The following is a 19,857-nucleotide window of genomic DNA, read 5'->3' as shown; positions in this document are numbered from 1 at the left end:
GCGGCATTGCAGCGGATGCAGGATCGTATCCTGGAGGCCATCGCCACCACAAAGGATGCCCTGCAGCAAGATATAGCTCAGGTGGCGATGGGTTTGGGCCTCCTGAAGGCCGACCATGACAAACTTAAGGACAGGGTGAAGTCCGTGGAGACCACGGTTAAAGAATTAGCCCCGGGCCAAGCCACAATGAAGGCCCAGATGGCGGACGTGATGGACCGTCTGAAGGTGCTGGAAAGGAGGGCCGAAGATGCGGAAAACCGAAACAGGCGCAACAACGTTCGCCTAGTGGGCCTGCCGGAAAAAATCGAAGGCGACGACATGGTGGGCTACCTTGATAATTGGTTGCGGACGGAGGTGGCACCGGAAGGATTGTCCCCCTTCTTCTCCCTGGAGCGGGCACATAGAGTTCCAGCGCGCCCGCCAGCCTTGGGCCTTCCTCCCCGCCCAGTGGTGTTCAAGTTGCTCCACTACCGGGACAGAGACTGGCTCCTACAGAGGGCGAGAGAAGCGGGGCCATTTCAAGTGGATAACAACAGAGTCACCATGTTCCGGGACTATACATTTGAGACGCAGCGACTCCGGGCAAACTTTCTGTCCCTCAAACGAGAGCTCCGCCAGGAAGGCATCAAGTACTCCCTGTTGTTCCCTGCCAAGCTAAGAGTGGTGGTGGATGAGAAATCATTATTCTTCACGACCTCCGCGGACGCTTGGGACTGGTGGGACACTTATAAAGCGGGTACGGATGGTGCTAAGGCCAGGGAGGAGGAGGCTAAGGTGGCGCAACCGGTCAGACAATCCCAACGGATCAGGAGGAACCGCAAGAGGACCGGAAAGCCATCGGTGTCGCAGACGGAGGCGGAGAGGCAGGCGGCACTACAGGCGGTAGTGGACTTATCTAGGACCGCCAGGAGTCGGTCCGGGAAGGGCACGGAATCGAAAGACCCGGGCACGGGCTCAGAGACGGGACAGTCGGAATTTGGTGGAGCCCGGGGCCCTATTGTGACACCGCATACTTCGGGGGAGATACTGGAGGCGTGTTGAACTGAACTGGTGGAGTGCACTCGTTGGTTGGACACCGGGGCACTGGGCCCGCAGCAATGGAACGTTATTAATTGAGGTTTTGGGGAGCTGTAAGGTGGGGATTGTGGGGTGGAGCACACGGGGCTGATTTGTTTTGAGGTTACATCGCATTGAGCCACGCCTTACTGGCCCCTAAGGTCACCGCAGTGGGGACTGCGACTATTACCGCCTTTCCTTGAGGGGTGGTCGGGAGTGTTGGTTTGGATGGGGGTACTTCCAGTTGCAGGGGGGCCTGTCCTGGGGGGGTGGGAGAAGCGAGCAGTTGGGGTTGCTCGGGGGGAAGTTGTTGTTGGACGGGTTCGGCTTCCTGTTTGGAGAGGGTGGGTGGGTGGACCCGTGGTCGCGGGACTTATGCGGACATTGTTCTTTGCTCTCTGGTTCGGTTGTGTAGGGGGGGATGGCTAGTACCGGGGCGTTGAAATGTGTGACCTGGAATGTGCGGGGTATGCAGTCCATGACGCGCAGACATAAAGTCCAGGCGTACCTCAAGCGTAGGGGGGTTCATATAGCGTTCCTGCAGGAGACGCATCTTAACAAGCAGGAAGGGGCTGCTCTGCAGAGGCGCTGGAGGGGGCAGCTATTTTACACGACATTTTCGGCTTTTGCAAGGGGGGCACTGATTTGGATACGGGCGGGGGTCCCCTTCCAGGTCTCGAAGTCATTGGTGGACCCGGAGGGCAGATATGTGGCGGTGGAGGGGAGGCTGAGAGGCAGGGTGATATCTCTCTGTAATGTGTATGCTCCTAATGTAGACCTACCCGCCTTCTTGTCTACCATCTCGGGCAAATTGGCGGGCTATTTGGCAGGGCCGGTCCTCTTGGGGGGGGACTTCAACTCGGTTGAGGATGTGTTACTAGATAGATCCCATCCCCCGCTGCGCGCGTCCCCAGTGCATAGGGTCGCTAAGCGTAGGTTGGAATGGCAGGAGAGCTGGGCCCTCACGGATGCATGGAGGGCGTTGCACCCCACCACTAGGGACTATTCCTTTCATTCGCACCTACATGACCTGCATGTGAGGCTGGATGCGTTTCTTTGTTCGGCGTGTGTGCTCCCCGCGGTGGGAGGGGCGGAATACTTGGCCAGGACGCTATCGGACCACAACCCTTTGTTGATGTCTCTGGAATGGATGGTGACTGTTAACTGCGTGCCAACATGGCGCCTGCAACCTGACACCCTGGATGACTTGTTGTTCAGGGAGGCCCTGGGTGAGCGCATTGAGAGATATTTTGAGGAGAACAGTGGCTCGGCCTCCACTAGGGCGGTCGAATGGGATGCGTTTAAGGTGGTGGTGAGGGGACACTGTATTGGACACACGGCAGGGGCTCGGAAAACACTGCTGGATGACTTAGATAAGGCTGAGACACGGCTGAGGGACTTGGAGAAGAGGCGCCCGAATCACCCTGAGCTGCAGGAGGGGCTTAGCGGGGCACGGGAGGGGCTGGCGGTAGAGCTAGAGCGGCTGCGCAGTTTTGATCATAAGGCGTACATGACAAGGGCGCATGCGGAAGGTGATAAGGCGGGGTCGATGCTGGCTTGGCTTGCTAACCCCGTCCGGAGGGGTGTGCCGATCATGGGGATCCAGGAGCCAGGGGAGGAGCCCTGCCATACTCAACCCGGGATCCTGAATAAGTTTCGTGCTTATTATGAGGGGCTCTATGAGAGTGGTGGAACGGGAGGGGCGGACGAGCTTGAAGAGTTCTTGGACGGGTTACAGTTGCCACGAGTGGAGGACTCGGAGGCGGAAGAGCTAGGTCGGCCCATCTCTCTTGGAGAAATAGGTTGTGCTGTAAAGCAGATGGCTAGAAATAAGACCCCGGGACTCGACGGGCTACCGATCAAATTTTATGGTAAATACCTAGAGCACCTTGCCCCACGGCTGCGCGAGGTGTACAACGAGGCACAGGCGAGGGGCCGACTCCCGGGCTCCATGTGCGAGGCCCTCATGATCCCGCTCCTGAAACCGGGCAGAGAGGGTGCGGCTCTGTCCTCGTATCGTCCGTTGTCTATGTTGACGACGGACTACAAGATCCTCAGTAAAATTCTGGCCAACAGACTGCTGGTACACATGACAAGCCTGGTTCACGGTGACCAGTGTGGTTTCATACCGACACGCAACACCACTCATAACATTCGTAGACTCACGAGACTGATGGGTGCGGACTGGCCGGATGCCGTCTCCCCATTTGTCCTCTCCATTGATATTGAGAAGGCATTTGACAGCCTTGAATGGGGATACTTGTATGAGGTGATGCGTCGCTTCGGGCTGGGGGACGGATATATAAAATGGACCAAGGTCCTGTACACCGAGGCGGTAGCGAGGGTTCGGGTGGGCACACTGATCTCGGGACAATACCCGATTAAACGTGGCACTAGACAGGGTTGTTCCTTATCCCCGCTCCTATTCGCGTTGGCGATGGAACCCTTCGCGGCGGAAGCCAGACTGGGCCGCCACTACGCAGGCTTATCATTTAGGGGGAGACCGCAATTCATCTCCCTGTACGCAGATGACCTGCTGATGTTTTTGGCCGATGCGGGCCCCGAACTTCAGGGGGCGCGGCAGCTACTGGGGCAGTTCGGCCGGTTGTCGGGCCTGAGGGTCAACTGGCCTAAATCCTGTCTGTTCCCCCTGAGGCCGGGTGAACCGTGCCCACTCACTGCTCAGGAACTCCGGTGGGAGCCGCGCTGCCTGCATTATTTGGGGGTCTATGTCTACCACACCCCGTCCGACCTACTGGATGGCAATATTACTCGCTGCATTAACGCTCTGAGGGGGTCCATGGACTTCTGGGCAACTCTGCCGTTATCCCTGGCGGGTAGAATCTCCCTGCTTAAGATGATAGCCCTGCCCAGGCTTTTGTACTACTTTAGGACGCTCCCGGTATGGGTCCCGAGCTCTGTTTTCAAACGCCTGAGGTCATTGGTCATAGCCTTTTTGTGGGGCACGGGCAGGAGGCGCATAGCGCTCGACACCCTGTTGCCCCCCAAAGATGACGGAGGGATGGCGGTGCCGGATTTTGAAGGATATTACTTAGCCGCGCAGCTGCAGATCTTTACTCAGGAGGTGGCGAGGGTGTATAGAGGCCCCGAGGACGCGAGAGTGGAAGGTACCCCGCGACATGTTCTGGCGTATATTACGCTGCACCAGAAGCTCCGGGTGGGAGACCTGACGGTCGAGGAGCAGACGTTCCGGCTTTGCTGGGACCGGGCCCGTAAGCGGGCGGGTGTCCGCTTTATGTATGCCCCCGAAATTCCGCTGGGGATGGTCACCGCCCTCCCACATGGAGGCGACTGGTCGCGCTTACTAGGTTGGGAGGAGGCGGGAATACAAATGCTGGGTGACCTTTACGAAGATGGGGTGTTGCTGCCGTTCCAGGGCCTGCAGGAGCGATTTGACCTTCCGAGGGGCGACTACTTGCTGCACGCAGCAGTCACGGGCGCCATGCAAGCTCACTGGGGGGAAGGGCTGCAGGAACCGGGCACCTCGATGGCCTGCCAGTACACCATGATGGCGGCGGGAACCTTTAAGGCTGTCACGTGCCTGTACGCTAGGATGCAGCGGGAGGCCTTGCAGCCTTTGGCAGCCCTGAAGGCCAAGTGGGAGCTGGACCTTCAGGTGGAGATACCAGACACGACCTGGGGCCAGTTGCTAAGGCGGGCACGGAAGAGCTCGAGAAATGCCAGGTTTCAATTGATTCATTTCTATATCATTCACAGGGCATACCTCACCCCCGGGAAAATCCAACAGTATTTTGGGGCGACCGACGCTGCTTGCCCCAGATGTAATACAATTGGGGCGGACTTGTGCCATATGCTGTGGGATTGCCCCTCTCTGGGAGACTATTGGCAGGAAGTTGGGCGGGCCCTTAACGTCGCGACGGATAGGGATATCCAGGTTACTAAAGCGGTTGGCGTCCTTCATTGGTTCCCGCACACGCCTAGGAACAGGATGACTAGTAAATTTATAGACTTGGGGCTTATTCTGGCCAAGCGGGAGATCACAAGAAACTGGAAGTCCAAAGTGGGGCCCACGTATAAAAGATGGTATGGGGAATGCCTGAGATGGGCCGCGTGTGAAAGCACCTTACGGTACCAGATGCCCTGGAGGTTGAATGATGAGAAGGCTCTGGAAAGGGCAACTGCATGGGAAGTGATGGTGCAGGCGCTCCGGGATGTGGACGATGAGGGGCAGGATGGCGAGAGCGAACTGGACGGGGCGGACCCCATCACTACACAGGAGAACACACCTTAGTGAAAGATTACTTCCTCCTGCATCACACCGGACACTTTTACACTGTTAGTCCAGCGCGGAGCGACCACGGGGGTGGGTGTGTAGGAGGCTGTTTTGGAGGGATGTTGGGGTACCGAAATTTGGGGAGGGGGAGGGGTGAAAATCGCAAAAGCAACCCAGGGTTATTTGCCTAATGAAGCGATCAGACATTGTAAGGAGCTACAAGAAGTGGGCAGGGATGTGGTCACCCGCGCCAAAGCTGAGGTGAACCCCCCGGACGGAGATCGACTGGGTCGTACTGAGCCTGTACATGTTGTATTCTAACTGATAATTGTATTGTCTGTACATTTATATTGGTGATGCAATAAAAATGATGTTAAAAAAAAAAAAAAAATCAGGTTCGGACGTGCATAAAGCGGGCTCTGAGTTCTTTGGGTCCAGAAAGCATTTTTCAACAGGTCCGTTTGCTTACATTTACTTCTTCAGATTCGACCGAGCTCCAATACCTTCATCTTCCTAATGCATTAGCACTCTCAGCAGCACCAAAGGCCATCTATGACACCCATGGGATTTGAGGGCCTCATGCCTCTTGTGTACCTTAGCACCCAGGAACTGCCTTCATTTCTTCCTTGCTAGAGTAAATAAACTTACGAACAATTGGATACAAGATCAAGTGAGATACTATGAAAAAGAACTGGATTGCCCTCTCCCAGTTACCATGCCGGGAGTCGTCGCCTAGGATCCAGCCTATACTGTTTTGCAGGAGCCGAATAAAGCGCTTCTTCTTTCTTCTATTCCACTTATCCCTGGATACAATTGCTTGCAAGGAGGCGAATAAAACGCTTCTTTTTCATAATATCTCCCTTGATCTTGGATCCAATTGTTTGTAAGTTTATTTATATTTTCCTTGCAACTTAAAGCAAGTGTCACCCACCCCGTGACAGGATCATTACATGAGCGTAACATATATCTTCTACACTGAATACAATTTTCGATTTATTTGCCCATTGGACACAAACTTGTCTGAGCCATGACGAACTTCCGACATGGAGCGAAACTCGTTGGCTGTGTGATTTGCTTGGTAAAATTACCGAAATAAAGATCTTAACTATTTGGACTAAGAAGAATCTGTGTCAGATTTCAATGAATGCGCCTTCCGCCATTTGATGAAACTAGTTGACCGGAATTGTGCCTTGGGACGAGGACAGGAAGTGTGTCGCACCAGAGTCAGATTTATTATACTTGTGTTTTGGTTGTGCTAGACCTTGGTCAGGTCGTCTTGTTCTTTTTTCGTTGTGATGCTACAACTAACTTTGGGCGGTGAACTCCTTTTGCAGAGTTTTCTGGACTCCACAGTCCACGGAGCTCAGAAACGCGGAGTGGAGTATTTTCCTGGCTTGCGATCATCAACAGTGAGTTGGCAAGCGTGAGCTACCATTTGGCTAGAATTTCTATCTGAACTGCAGGAAGATCAGCTTCCCTGCTCATGAATGCCAACGGTAAGTTGGCGAGCACTCGGGGTAGAATTTCTACCTGAGCATCAGGAGGATCAGAGCGAACAGCAGTTTTCACCGCACTCGCTACTTGCAGAACCCCGCCGAGTTTTTTTGTCACTTCACCTAGGCTTAGCTTCAGCAGGGCACAAAAGGAGAAGATGCAAGCATTTCCCATTGCAGAACACTAAGTATGGAGAGGAGGGCAAACCTGTCCCATTAGTAGTATCTGTTGCACATTGAATGCCCCCAACACAGCCTCTAGGGGTATCAATAGCAACAGTATTCTCAAACGTCAAGCCTGGTTTGAGTTGAAACCTGAAGTTCAACAGTCTCACTTCAACTTCTTGGTCAATGGGGAGCATTTTCCAGGCCCCAGGTTGACGATATGCTTGAAAAATATCAGGAAAGATACAGAGACAGCAAAGTCCATGGGGTCACTCCAGTCCACTCTCTACAGGGGCTTCTTTCGGAAGTAGCAGCTCGCGGGGGTTCAAAGATAACCTTGCCCAAGCAATTCCACTCCTACCAGAGGCAGCAGCAGGCTTACCACCAAAATGTGAGGGTGTGTAATAGAGGCTACTATAAGGTTAACAAATGTGTCAGGAGCAAGGATGGCTCTAACAAGAGAGCTGTCACCTCCAGACACTGACTTGCCCTACCTCTTTGCAATCATACATCATCTGTTGAGAGGAGAGTACACTGCTTCCTCTTGCTGAAGGAAATCATGTTTGACAGCTAGGTCCTAGCCATAGTCCAACATGGCTATTGTCTTGAACTACACGCAACCCCTTTCAATACCTCTCACTGTACACAAATTCTCAGCAAAGAAAACCTCTTCCTCGTTCAGGAAGAAATTCAGGCCCTTCTACAAAAGGTCGCTTAAAAGAACTGATCTCTCAGGCCCATCCTTTACCTCAGACCCCTCACTTCATCCTATCGAACATTTTTTAATGCAAGAGGTCATTCTCCTCCGTCGCTCTCAAGGACACTTATTGCCACATCCCCATCCACCAAGTCCATTGCCTTTGCCTTCATTGTGTGGTAATTGAGCAGCACTACCAGTTCAAAGTACTTCATTTCGGGGTCACTGTGGTTCCAAAAGTGTCTACGGAGAGTCTAGCAATTATGGCTTCCCATTTGTGAGCAAAAGGCTTTTTTGTCCTACCTCAACGATTGGATGATCAAGAGCAGCAACAAGCTGCTGTTCCCAGCACACACCCAGACAGTGGTCTTCTTGCTCCACAACCTGCGCTTCATCATAAGCAGTACCAAGCCCTACAGGAATATATGTCCAACCTAAAGAAAGCTCATTGACCCACAACCTGGACTGCTACAGGGCAAAATGGAAAAGGTTTGTTCACTACTGCATTTCAAAGGGCCTGGACCTCATAAAACCTTCTGTTCAGGACATCATTGTCTACCTTTTACACTGGCCGAAAGCAGACATTGAGTTCTTCTCTATTCGCTTACAATTAGCTGTAGTCACAGCCTACTTGAAAAACAGGGAGCACTCTTCCCAGTAATACGGGCCTTCAAGAGCATAATGCTCCCTAGAGTGCATTCTGCTTCTTTGTGTAATCTCAAAGTAGTCCTCACTAGGCTGATAAGACCACAATTCTAATACATACATTCATGCCCCATTTACTTTCTATCCTGGTAGGTGACCTACCTAGTGGCCATAACATTGCTTAGACGCATTAGCAAAATGTAAGCACTAACCCTACAAGAACCCTTCATCCAGGTCTACAAGGACAGGCCATTTCTTAGAACTAACACTAAGTTCCTCTCTAAGGGGTATCACATTCCACCTTAACCAGACCATAGAGCTCCCAGTATACTACAGTGACAAGATCAAGCCATTCCGTAAATTGGACCTGCTCATAGTCTCCTTTGCAAAGCCTAAAAAATGGACATCTTATGTCCAAGGCAGGCAACACTAGGTGGATAATCAAACTATATTCATGTTATCATAACGTGAGGATGGTTCTTTCCACCTGTTGCATCTAGGATACACTCCACCCACACATCACACATTCCACTCGCAAATATTTTGAGAGCAGCCACCTGGGCACAATACCCACCTTTACTAAGCACTGCTGTGTGGATATTTAGCCCATCACAGGCACATGCAATGCTGGGCCAGACAGTGTTAAGAATCGTGTTTCAGACATCTGCATTATCCACAGATTAGCCACTGCTTCGAGAGGACACTGCTTCACAGTCTCTGCTAAGCATGCATATTTACAGCTACACATGTTATGAACAGAACATGCTACTTACCCTGTAAGCATCTGTTTGTAGCTTGTAGTGCTGTAGATTCTCATGTGCCCTTCTTCCTTCAGGGTAACCTGTGTCTTTTGCAGGTCGCTTGCTCTACAACTTTCACTGCAAATTGTGTTTAACGTACCTTAATTACATTCACATTCTATACATACTCTCACCCGCTGTGCAAAAAAACAATCTAACATAGAGGAGTTGGTGTGCATATGCAGTATTTGTCAAGAGGAGGAGTCACACCACATCTTGTGACACGAGAACAAAAGCAACTTGCAAACATTTAAGTCCAACACTAGATGGCGGGAGTATGCTAAGCAGGTGACTCTACTGCACTGCATCTGTTATGAGCAGATGCTTATAGTATACCTAGCATTCTCCTTCTGGTGATGCCTTGCAGTATGTGTCTTAAAGATCATATTGTCTCATGCTAGTATATGTTACACATTGGAGACAGAATTGTTTTGTAAAAAACAAACACCAAGGCAATTCAATGTTCAATTCTGCTGTAATTGTGAAACCTAAAGTTGTTTCCTTGAAATGGCACCTGTCGCCTAAGCAACTTCGTTAAACCTATTGTGTTCGAGACACAACAGCAGTTTGCTGTTGTTAAATAAATAGAAATGAATACATAGTTGTCTCAGGTGACGTCATGGACACGGATAGTGAAAAGCAGCACTGTCCAGTTTGCCTCCATTCAAATCCTATGAATGCCGATGCAGGACAGCTGCTACCCTCAGGCCTCTACGTTATAACCTATCCCCATGCTTGTCTGATGCTGTGCTCCCTACCAGCGGCGGCTCGACTGCTACAGCAAGGAGCTATCCCCCCCCCCCCCCCACCCTGAGTGCCAGGCAGCAGACAGAAACTAGAAAAATAAAATGGTAATACAACCATTTTGTTATCATTTTAATTTTCTTTCTGTTGCAGGCAGCCAAGTCTGGGCAGGGGGGCCATGAGGAGTGCAGGGGGAGGAGTTGTGCACACCGTAAAGTTCACATGACAGGTTGGCCGGCTGCCTAAAGCCTTCCAAGCCGTCAACCACACTTTGATCTCTCTCCACCCAAGCTGTGTTGTACAGCGTGGTGGCATAGAGGCACAGGCTTCTTGGACCTGAGTGAGGGTTAAACAAGCCCGCTCAGGCCAATCATGGCACTGCTCTCATGAGAGCAGCTTCTTGATTGGCATGTAGGAGCCTGCACAATGTGCAGGGACCCCGAGCAGAGGAATCATGAGAAGGCGGCCGGCAGCGCAGCAGCAGGTAAGTGTTTTTTTATTTATTAAATTCCCCCCTCCTCCCCCTTCACTCGCCTTACCACTTATTAAGAAAGGTAGCCGCTACTGCTCCCACCGTACAAGCATGCCGAGCTGCAGGTGCCAGTCCATGTAGAGGGCATGGGAGGCTGGTTAGAAGTATCATCTGGTTCTTGTTGAAGGAGAATTGATGAGGGCAGCAGAAAGGTGATAAAACTGATTTTCTGTCTAGAATGCAAAAAGTTGTTCTAGGTCAACATAGAATATACCTTACTTAAAGTGAACATTGAAATAAATACGAAATATGTGCCAGCCTGGCCATCAATGTATAATAATTTGCATAAGGCCAGGTTTAAATATAGACATAGGTATGATTTTCACTATGCCCCCGCCAACATTAACATCAAATTGTATGTGATGCATGATTCTTGACTGCATCTTACAATGTAGTTGTGTGCAGACATTATGTTCAAAAGAGAAAACATTAGATTTACTGTATTTTTCTTTGTACTCTGACATTAAACCAATCATGTGGTGTTTAGCAATCCAAGAAAGTAAAAAAATAGTCTAAAAAGCCCCACTGTAAGTAGTTTTGCGCCATCCGATGCCTTTGTGCTTGCAACTCTCCAGTCACAATGATGTTTCTGAGCTGGATGAACCTCTGCCACCAGAAAGAACTAGTTCCACTTGCACCTAAATAAGTGATAGGATGGACCCAAGTGGAGACCAGACAGTGTATTCTCCAAGTTCTATGCTCCTCTCATTACTTCCCACCTCCCAACGAGGCCCATCAGTTTTTCATGGATCCTGAAGTCAAGTAAAATGTCATTTTTGGGTCTTGTCTGTAGGCAGCGATCTGTGTATCTAAAAAAATAAATTAAAAAAAAACTCTAAAAACAGACATTTAGCCAGCCCATTATTTTCCATTCTCAGCCTCATTATCACTCTTTTTTGCTGCCCTCTAATTCTTCAATGTTATGGAGGCGTCATTTTCTTGTCTGTGTGTGGCGCATGGAACAAGTACAGATTGATCTAACTTTTAGTGTCTTTCCACTGGTTGAGGTACTAATCCTCTATCTTTTTTGCATTGGTAAATAGTGCAAACTCGACCTGACCGAAAGGCGCTTCACACACCTATTTGCTTTGCCAAATCTTGTTTTTTCCTTTATTTTATTTGAATTAAGTTTTACTGAGTGATTATTAAATGTAGACATAAACGAGTTGAAACCTATACCATGCCAATGACCTGTTGTTTGAATTTACAGAGATACTCAGAAGACACATTAGCAGCTCTTGACCCCTCTCAGCCTCCACCCTTGCCATTGCAACACTACTTGGAGAGGCCCATCACCAGGATAAATCAGTATCAAGTAATACTCAAGGTTTGTACCATTATTTTATGAAATGGGAATCCCTTTGTAAGAAAACATCGACAAATTGAATTGATGTACATATGGGAATTTTTGCTATCTGTTCTCAGAGAATGTGTCAGCCTATTCCCTTAAAATGGGACCGGGCGAATCACTAAGATCTCAGCCCATATGCTTGTTTAGGAGTCAGGAAATGTTAATTTGTTCCAGACGTCCCCCTTGCTCAATTTGTATAATCGGCTAATCAGTGTAACTCCTTATGCCCCATTTGAATTTAAATGTATAAATCGTATTGATTGTTCCAAGCGACAGATGTTCTGACACTGAGAAATAAAACCCAGGGAAATGGATATTAATTGAAAAGCCATCCTGTGATTTTCTTTTACCCTATAAAAAAAGAGAACAACTGGAAGCAGACTTACCCTGGCACTGTATATAAAGTGGACATTGTGATTGGAGTTTGAAATGATTACGTATTGTCGGTTGAAGCTATGATAGGAAAATATATTTTTTATCTGTTATATCAACTATCTTTTCTAACATTGAAATGCTTTTATCTAAAAGATTTTGTATTGTTCCAATACTTCAATTGGTTAAGAAAATTACAAATGTAAAGTTACTTTGCCTACATGTCTACTGTTGTATGTCATAATGTGTTCTTGTTTTGATAATACTCACTTTAAATATATTATGGAAGGTGGTATCTGTCACAGTATATTTTACACGTCTAAAATATAAAGTGTGTGTGTGTAATTCCAAACAACCTAGTTAACTGAGTTTACCACAACTGCCATTGAAATCTGAAAGATATCCATCACCTTCTAACTTTGAAACTATCCTTAACTTTGATTTTCACTCTGTTATTAAATTTATAGTGCAAACTAATTAACCGTAATAATGGGAATCTCCCTCACAGTTCACCGTCTCTAGAAATTAGCAATAACTTTCTGTAACTTATGTTAGGACCTTTAACGGTCGTAGCAGTAACTAGGTGAAGTGCCGCCCTTGTTTGAAATAAAGATTTAGTTACCCATGCCTTTCCAAGAGGTAGCATCAAAGTGGTAGCATCAAAGTGGATCCTTTGGGATCCATATTGAACAGTTGCCTGTGATTTCTTCTACTCCCTCCACCATCACTGAACTCCTACCACGGCCTGTTTACCTCCTTTAAAGCTGGACTGCCTTTACATTGTCAACTCAACACCACTAGGAACAATACATTATTGCATGGATGCCTTCTTCACTAAATACTCACACTACTACACCAACTGGAGAGGATTATGCTGCTCCAGACAATTATAATGCCCCCTTCCTACTGCAGCTTACCCAACACTTCTGTTCACCTTAGCTTCAGCTAAAACCACCCCACCAACATATTTGTAGCCATACAATTTTTGCACTCTCTGCTAGTCAAGTACATCAGCTATTTAAAGTGTTCTGTCTCACCCTGAGTTTCTTAAAAGGGTATGCTTATGACCCCCTTCAAAAGTAGTGCATCACTATCAATTGATTAGATGTGTAAGGGTTGTCTTTCTAAAACTGGTGTTGCAGTAGCAGACATGTTAAAATTCCTTTTTTGGGGGGATCCTTGCAAATCTAAGGCTTGTCACTCTGGAATTTATTCCAGCTCCAACGGTGCTTTAAAGAGAACTGGAAATGCATAATTTCCACAACGTGATGCTCCTTTGCACCCGTTCAAACTTTGAAACTCCTTCTCTACCCATATTGTTTTTTAAATGTATCTGTGATGGTCAGGGAGTTTCTGAGTATGGCTGTGAGTGCAATTGAGGGTTTATTGTAATGGCACATGGTGGTAGCAAACAGTTCCTTTCGGGTGCATCAGCTCGCCGCTATGTTCAAATGGTGTCATGCGGGCATGGTTAATGCTCCCAGTTGATGTATATGTTATGCATGTCCTTCATGAGGAACCAGTGGTCTTTCTGGTTCACCGATTTGTTGTTGCCACTATCAATTACATTCCCATCTAGACTCCTAATTTCTGTTTTTGAATTCAGAATACCTTTCACCAAGCCGTACTATGTAGTCTGATGTAAAAAAAAAACTACATCTTTGAGTTTTGGCATTCAGGAGGTTGCTTGCTCCGCCCTGTTACCCTGTCCATATGTTCATTTTTTTGCTTATTGGCGAAAAACCGCCACAGGTTCATGGGGAGTGCCTGTGTGCCCTTGACTATTCTTTGTTCAGCCAATTATAAAATCAGGTCGGCAAATCTGTTGTATTTTTTTTATTGAGTTTATAAAGAAACCTTGTATAGGCACTTCAGGAGTAATATGCAGTAAATTGACATTTGCCTCGTTAATGTGGTTGAATATTTCCTTCCAGTATGGCAACAATACTGAGCAAGCCTAATCCATATAAATATAGTTAGTTTCTGCTATGTGACATCTAAGACAATTAACTGAGGGAAGGGCAAATATTCCTTATGACGTAGATGGGGTAAACCTGTCCACCTCTTAGAACACTTACAACTAATCATTGGTAGTATTAAGCACATTCCAAAAATAATTAAATACAAGTGGTTGCTCCGCTTCGCGGCACGGGTAGGTCTTCATTCTCCATGTGATTTAAAGGCATTTTGAAAGGTTGTATTCTTCAGGTGAAATTACTGTAGCCATGCAGAGTTGTATCTCATGTTTTTCACTGCAATTAGCATAGAGGATGAGGGATGGCTTTCAGTGGTGCCTCCTCCGCTAAGGCAGAGGAGCATCGCCCCACTGAGCAGGTTGGAAAAGGAAAAAATTAAATTATAATTCATTGTTATTATCATTTTATTTTCCCCTTGTTCAGCTGGGTAGGGGTGAGGCAGCTCTGCTTACAGAGCAGGGTAGGGGAGGAGTGGTTTGCCCACATCAAGTGCGCAGAACCCTTTGACCTGCCATCTCCGGCCGGTCAAACCGCCATGCGCACTTTGCATGTTCTCCATGCAGGCGGCATACAGCCTGCATGGAGAACATGCCCAGCCTCCAATTCCCTGGCTGAGCACCCATCAACAGCGCTCAGACCAATCGCAACGCTGAATTGCAGATTTGTGATTGGCTATCTGGTGGCTGGGAGCCGGGTGCTTCCTGCCCTGTAAGTGGGCAGAGGAGGACCCACAGGAGGTTACGGCGGACAGCTGCGGCAGACAGGTGAGTATTTTAATGTTTAATTAATTCTCTCCTCCCCTACCGCCTTCACATACCAGCCACCACTCATGACTTTTTCATTCAAGAGGGAGCCGAGAAGATGGCATACATTTGGCCTGTGATCTTTCTCTTTTTTGTTTGAGAAGCCATGCAAAGTTTGGTTGATTTCTTACTTAACATGTGTGGATGCATGCAGCCCATGTGGAATGAGCAGGGCCTCAGCACTGTAGTTGAAGTTATGTTGTTTTCCTGATTTTCTTCATGTAAGAAAGGGAAGCTATAATATGTTTGATTGAATTTGTCTCCTCTTGATAGAATGCATTTTTGTCAAAGAATAAAGAGATATATATTTACTGCTTTACTATAAAGTTGAATGGATTTGCATGGCACAGTCACATCATAGTCTGATACCATGTTTGGGAATCAGAATGCTTCCTTCCTCCTTAACAAAATTACAAACTACTGCGGCTTCTAATTTGATTTGGTGAACTGGATAATTATGTTCCAAACTGATATCTCTGCTTTCATTCTAACTGTAATCCTCAAAATGTCTTGATTAAACTGAGTGAACTTCCTTCTGGGAACTAAAAATTGTGCTGGTACCAGTTCTTGACAGATTAGGATTGAGTCAGACCTTTAGTATGGTGGGCCATTCTCTCTCTCTCTCTCTCTTTCTCTCTCTCTTTTTCTCTCTCTCTCTTTCTCACTCTCATTCACACCAGTCACCATTGTTCTCTGGAGTGCCGCAGGGCTCTCCGCTTTCCACAAATCTTCTAAAGTTGTTTTGTATTTCTTTTCTTGGTATTCTCTTAACAGTACAAAGAACTGTGGCACAGTATTGCATAAAGCACTATTACAATCACAAGCGTAGATGACCAAGTAAACACTTCTGTCATAATGAAAGTATTATGTGTGAGTGAGTGTTTGTGTGTGTGTTTCTGTATGAGCCTGTGTGTATAGGATTTATGTGAAGATTGCCAATTTGTTGTTCGTATTTATAGTCTAGAGTGCGGTATCCAGGGGTCCTAAATCCTGGCGTGGTTCTGGGGCGCAACTTTGCACTAGGTATACTGATGTTTACATCATGGAACATCTGTTTATCCCTTGGAGCCATTCTTGCCATGGAACATCCAATGAGAATATCCATTATAACTGGGAGTGATCCTATTAAGGCGTTAGTGGGGGTATTCTGTAAACAGTATACAAAATGATACCCCCTATACTATAGATGTATGCAATTGTTATGCAGGGTGCATGAATATCCTGCGCCGTCTTGTTGCCAACAACTTTTGGTTGCTATTTAATACTTCTTACTATGTATTCTCAGATGCCTATACCGACGAAACTTTAGATGACACACATTTAAAGCAAAACATGCTCACAAAGACTGTTTGGACACAAAACAATTATTTCTTGTGGATCTGTAATCTGTCTGCAACATGTATTCACTTCAATATACACAACAAAGTGACATAAATGGCAAATTGAAAGATAATTGAACATAATGACATTAATGGAAAAATAACTGAAATGACTAGACCATCAACAAAGATAAGTGTCCAGCATACAAATTCAATAACTATTATCACAGGCGATACAGTGTTAGCCTTCTAGTGTGTGGACTTGAGTGAACCGTGGGTCCCCACATGGTTGGGGCACAATATTACACCCTTATTCCATTGTCTGTCTGGGAGGTATGAGTCTTGTCATTCTCTGTCCTATGGCTATTTTCGAGCTTGTATGGGTCTATAGGCCTTCCGAACACACTGTGCTATGCTGATGCATTCCGACACTCTCTGTTGAACTGATGTTTAGTGAAGGTCTTCCTCAGGGCTTTATGCTTTCTTGTGCAAGATACTACACATAAATTATAATAACACAAAAGATGTACATCATGTTTAAAAAAATGGAATTCCATTATTTTATGAGTTAGCATGTGGGACCCAAAATATACCATTCAGTGGTGTTGTTTAAGGTTCAACTCGTGTCTCCCTAGTGGGGATCCTAGTAGTCTGTTCTCTATAAAGAAAGGTGGGTGTGGTTCATATGCATAGTCCAGAGTGCAGCATCCAGGGGTCCCAAATCTCGGCGTGTTTCTGGGGGCCAACCTCTCACTAGGTATACTGATTGCATGTCTTTATCCCTTGGAGCCATTCTCTCCATGGAGTGGTCACAGAGAATACCCAGCATTTAGTTCTTCTTGAGATTTACATGGAGCCTATTGCTTCCTTCATTAGATTCTTTGGGTTGTCATCAATTTACTATTCTGATGAGACCCAGCTAACCTTACATTTTGATCACCTGTTTCAGTTTAGCTTCAATTGTTTTCTCTCCAGCTGTGGAGGAGCAAAAACTCAATTAAAATGTATTTTAGAAAACAGAGGTGTTGATTATCATTTAGAATAATCAGTGTAGTCAATCACTCCATACTGCTGACATGAGCACCATCCTTTGTCCGGTCTGTAAATCCAAAAGCCTGGTATTCCCTTTCAAAGGGAACGCTCCTTTGTGGAGCAGATCAACATAGTTGTGTCTTCGTGTTTTTCAGAGCTGTCTATTTTAAGGAATACTCTTTTCTTTGATCCCCGGCATGGATGGATATTACAGTTGTAGGGGCCTATATCCTCTCAAGACTTGTCGATAAGAAGACTTGTTGGTAGTGCCTATCTCCCTTGCAATTTGGGTAAGCAGCAACTAGTGCAAAACATGGCAGTTTCAACGGTAATTGGTCTATAGAAGCTCAGCCTCTTTCTTACAGACACCTTAAGCTATACTTGCTTCTAGTTGCACAGTGAGTACTTTTTACACCAGCCTTTTTATGTGACTGACTTCCTTGTCTTTCAAACCATTGCTGACCCTATGTCTCCACTCAGTCTCTTCATTCTTTATTCTTAATATTGCCCACTTCTATTGTGCTCCTGCTGTGGAAACCTCTGCTGTGGAAGTTCAGACTTTTGCATCTTCATCTCTTCCCAGTGAGTGTGCTTCCCCTTGCTTTATATCAGTTTTCAGTGGTCTGTTTCAAAAGGCTCTTAAGACCCACCTATTCTGCTAGTCCTTTGTAACCAAGGCAGGTTCTTCCAGGGCAGCTCCATCTTACTTTGTTCAGTCTTAGCAGCAATGACACCATCAGGGAACTGTGCATTAAACATATGTTCATTCATTAATACCCCTTAAATGTGTTTTCTTCTATGAACCCTCTTCCTTTTTATAGAAACTTATGAAAGTCAGAGTTAGCTCTCTGTCGCATTCTATTGGTGGTAATGTGAGGGTGGTTGTTTGGATCGGCGGGATTGCCTGAGTGCAAACAAGAGTATATGGAAAACGTTTTAGGACAAAAGTATCAATTTACAAAGAAGAAAACAGCATTGAAGATCGAATAATATTTTTTCTATTTAGGAATTAATTCGCAACAAAGCAAGAAATGGGAAGAACTGTGCTCTGCTGGAGCAAGCCTATGCCATCGTGTCAGCCCTGACTCGCAGAGCAGAGAATAACTTGCATGTTTCACTGATTGAGAATTATCCAGGAACATTGGAGGTCTTGGGAGAACCCATAAGACAGGTAAGCACAGCTTTGTGGTGAGGAGAATCTGCCTGTTAGAGGTAAAATAAATGGTGTTCAATCAGTATTTGGAGATATGACACCAGGATTGAGAGTACAGGTGTCCACTGTGTTTCTTTATTGAACCTAATGACCTTCTACAATGATCATGTTGTCAGAGATAAGTATATTAGGAAGACCATGTGATTCAGGGTGTACAGTCAAAGTTTCAGAAAATATGTGAGAGGCTTGACTAAAAGTGTATTGTGCAGGGTTTGGTGATGTTGAATAAAATTATCTTAGAGGATAAAAAACGACCTTCACAAACACAAAAAACCATTGAAAGTATAGTGGCACAGATATAGCTGAAGTCAGCCCGAGGTCTATCAAGTTTCTTTGGGCAGAAAAAGTTTCAAACCAGATAGACTTGGCAGTACTTATTCATGAGTATTTTCTGATCATTTTATAATCCAGTCCTTATTTGCTCTGAATATATCTCTTCACCTTGTCATGCCCATCCTCAGGGTTTTGACATTTTATTTTTCCATAACATCACTACAGGCAACCATCGTTTTTAAATGAATTATTCTCTAACAAGAATAAAGGCTTGATTTAGAAGAATGTAGTGGGTGAGTCACTCCGTCATAAATGTGACAGAAATCCTGTCCTCCCTATCAAAAGTGTATTATATCCTGTGGTACTTGTAATAAGGCGGATGACATAGCTGTGATTGAGAACCCATCTGCCAAACTGTAAATCAGACCCTACATTTCTATCAGGTATCCCCATCAGATACCATTCATTCGAACATCAGCACTTCCCAGGTGCTGTTGCAGTTGTGACTGGCCCATTAGGAGTGCAAAGTTTGGGGATGCAGGCAGTGCTGTGTATTGGGTAAAGTTTTTTTTGAGACAAGGGCAAGATGACTATGTGTTTCATCACAGATGGTAAAACGAATGGGAGACTGTTTTTACTCCCTGATTATTTACCTGTATAATCTGTGCCTAAGGGTTTTTGTCGCAATCCTTACAGTGTGAATCTGAGTCCTCACACACCCTGACACTGGGACCCTATGAAACCACCAAACATATTTGAAATTATTTCTACTACTTTTGTATATTTTGCTAATCTCCTATCATGTAAGTATAACTTATCCCAGTGACTATCATTTAGAATGTTTCTAACAACACATTACAAAAAAATATAATGGAGCGATCAAAAGGTCCATCAGGGAAGTTACTGAAACTAAGAACTGTGTCAAAAAACCTTGAACTCTGAGTAGTGAGAATTATTGGTAAGTAGGTATGGCATAATCACCTTATCCTTCTTCTTCTTCATGACAATGGAACTCAGTGGTAATCAGTGACAATTTATTTCAGAAAGAAAACTAATTTCTGAAGTGATGTATAACTAGTGTGTTAAATGAGTTGTTTGATATTAATTCACAGTGTCACAGAACAGCTAACC

At 46.1% G+C, this 19,857-nt stretch overlaps 1 protein-coding gene across 1 annotated transcript in view; it reads left to right on the top strand.

The window, feature by feature from the left end:
* OBSCN (obscurin, cytoskeletal calmodulin and titin-interacting RhoGEF) overlaps nt 1-19,857 on the top strand; it is a 1,012,031-nt gene that overhangs the window by 803,076 nt on the left and 189,098 nt on the right. Inside the window, exons 88-89 of the mRNA XM_086941076.1 lie at nt 11,598-11,714; nt 18,247-18,411. Of these exons, the coding sequence (XP_086797202.1) occupies nt 11,598-11,714; nt 18,247-18,411 (282 nt within the window). The remainder of the gene's footprint in view (nt 1-11,597; nt 11,715-18,246; nt 18,412-19,857) is intronic.

Source organism: Lissotriton vulgaris, chromosome 10, assembly GCF_964263255.1.
Source record: "Lissotriton vulgaris chromosome 10, aLisVul1.2, whole genome shotgun sequence".
NCBI lineage: Eukaryota > Metazoa > Chordata > Amphibia > Caudata > Salamandridae > Lissotriton > Lissotriton vulgaris.
This window is presented reverse-complemented; position numbering and strand designations above follow the sequence as displayed.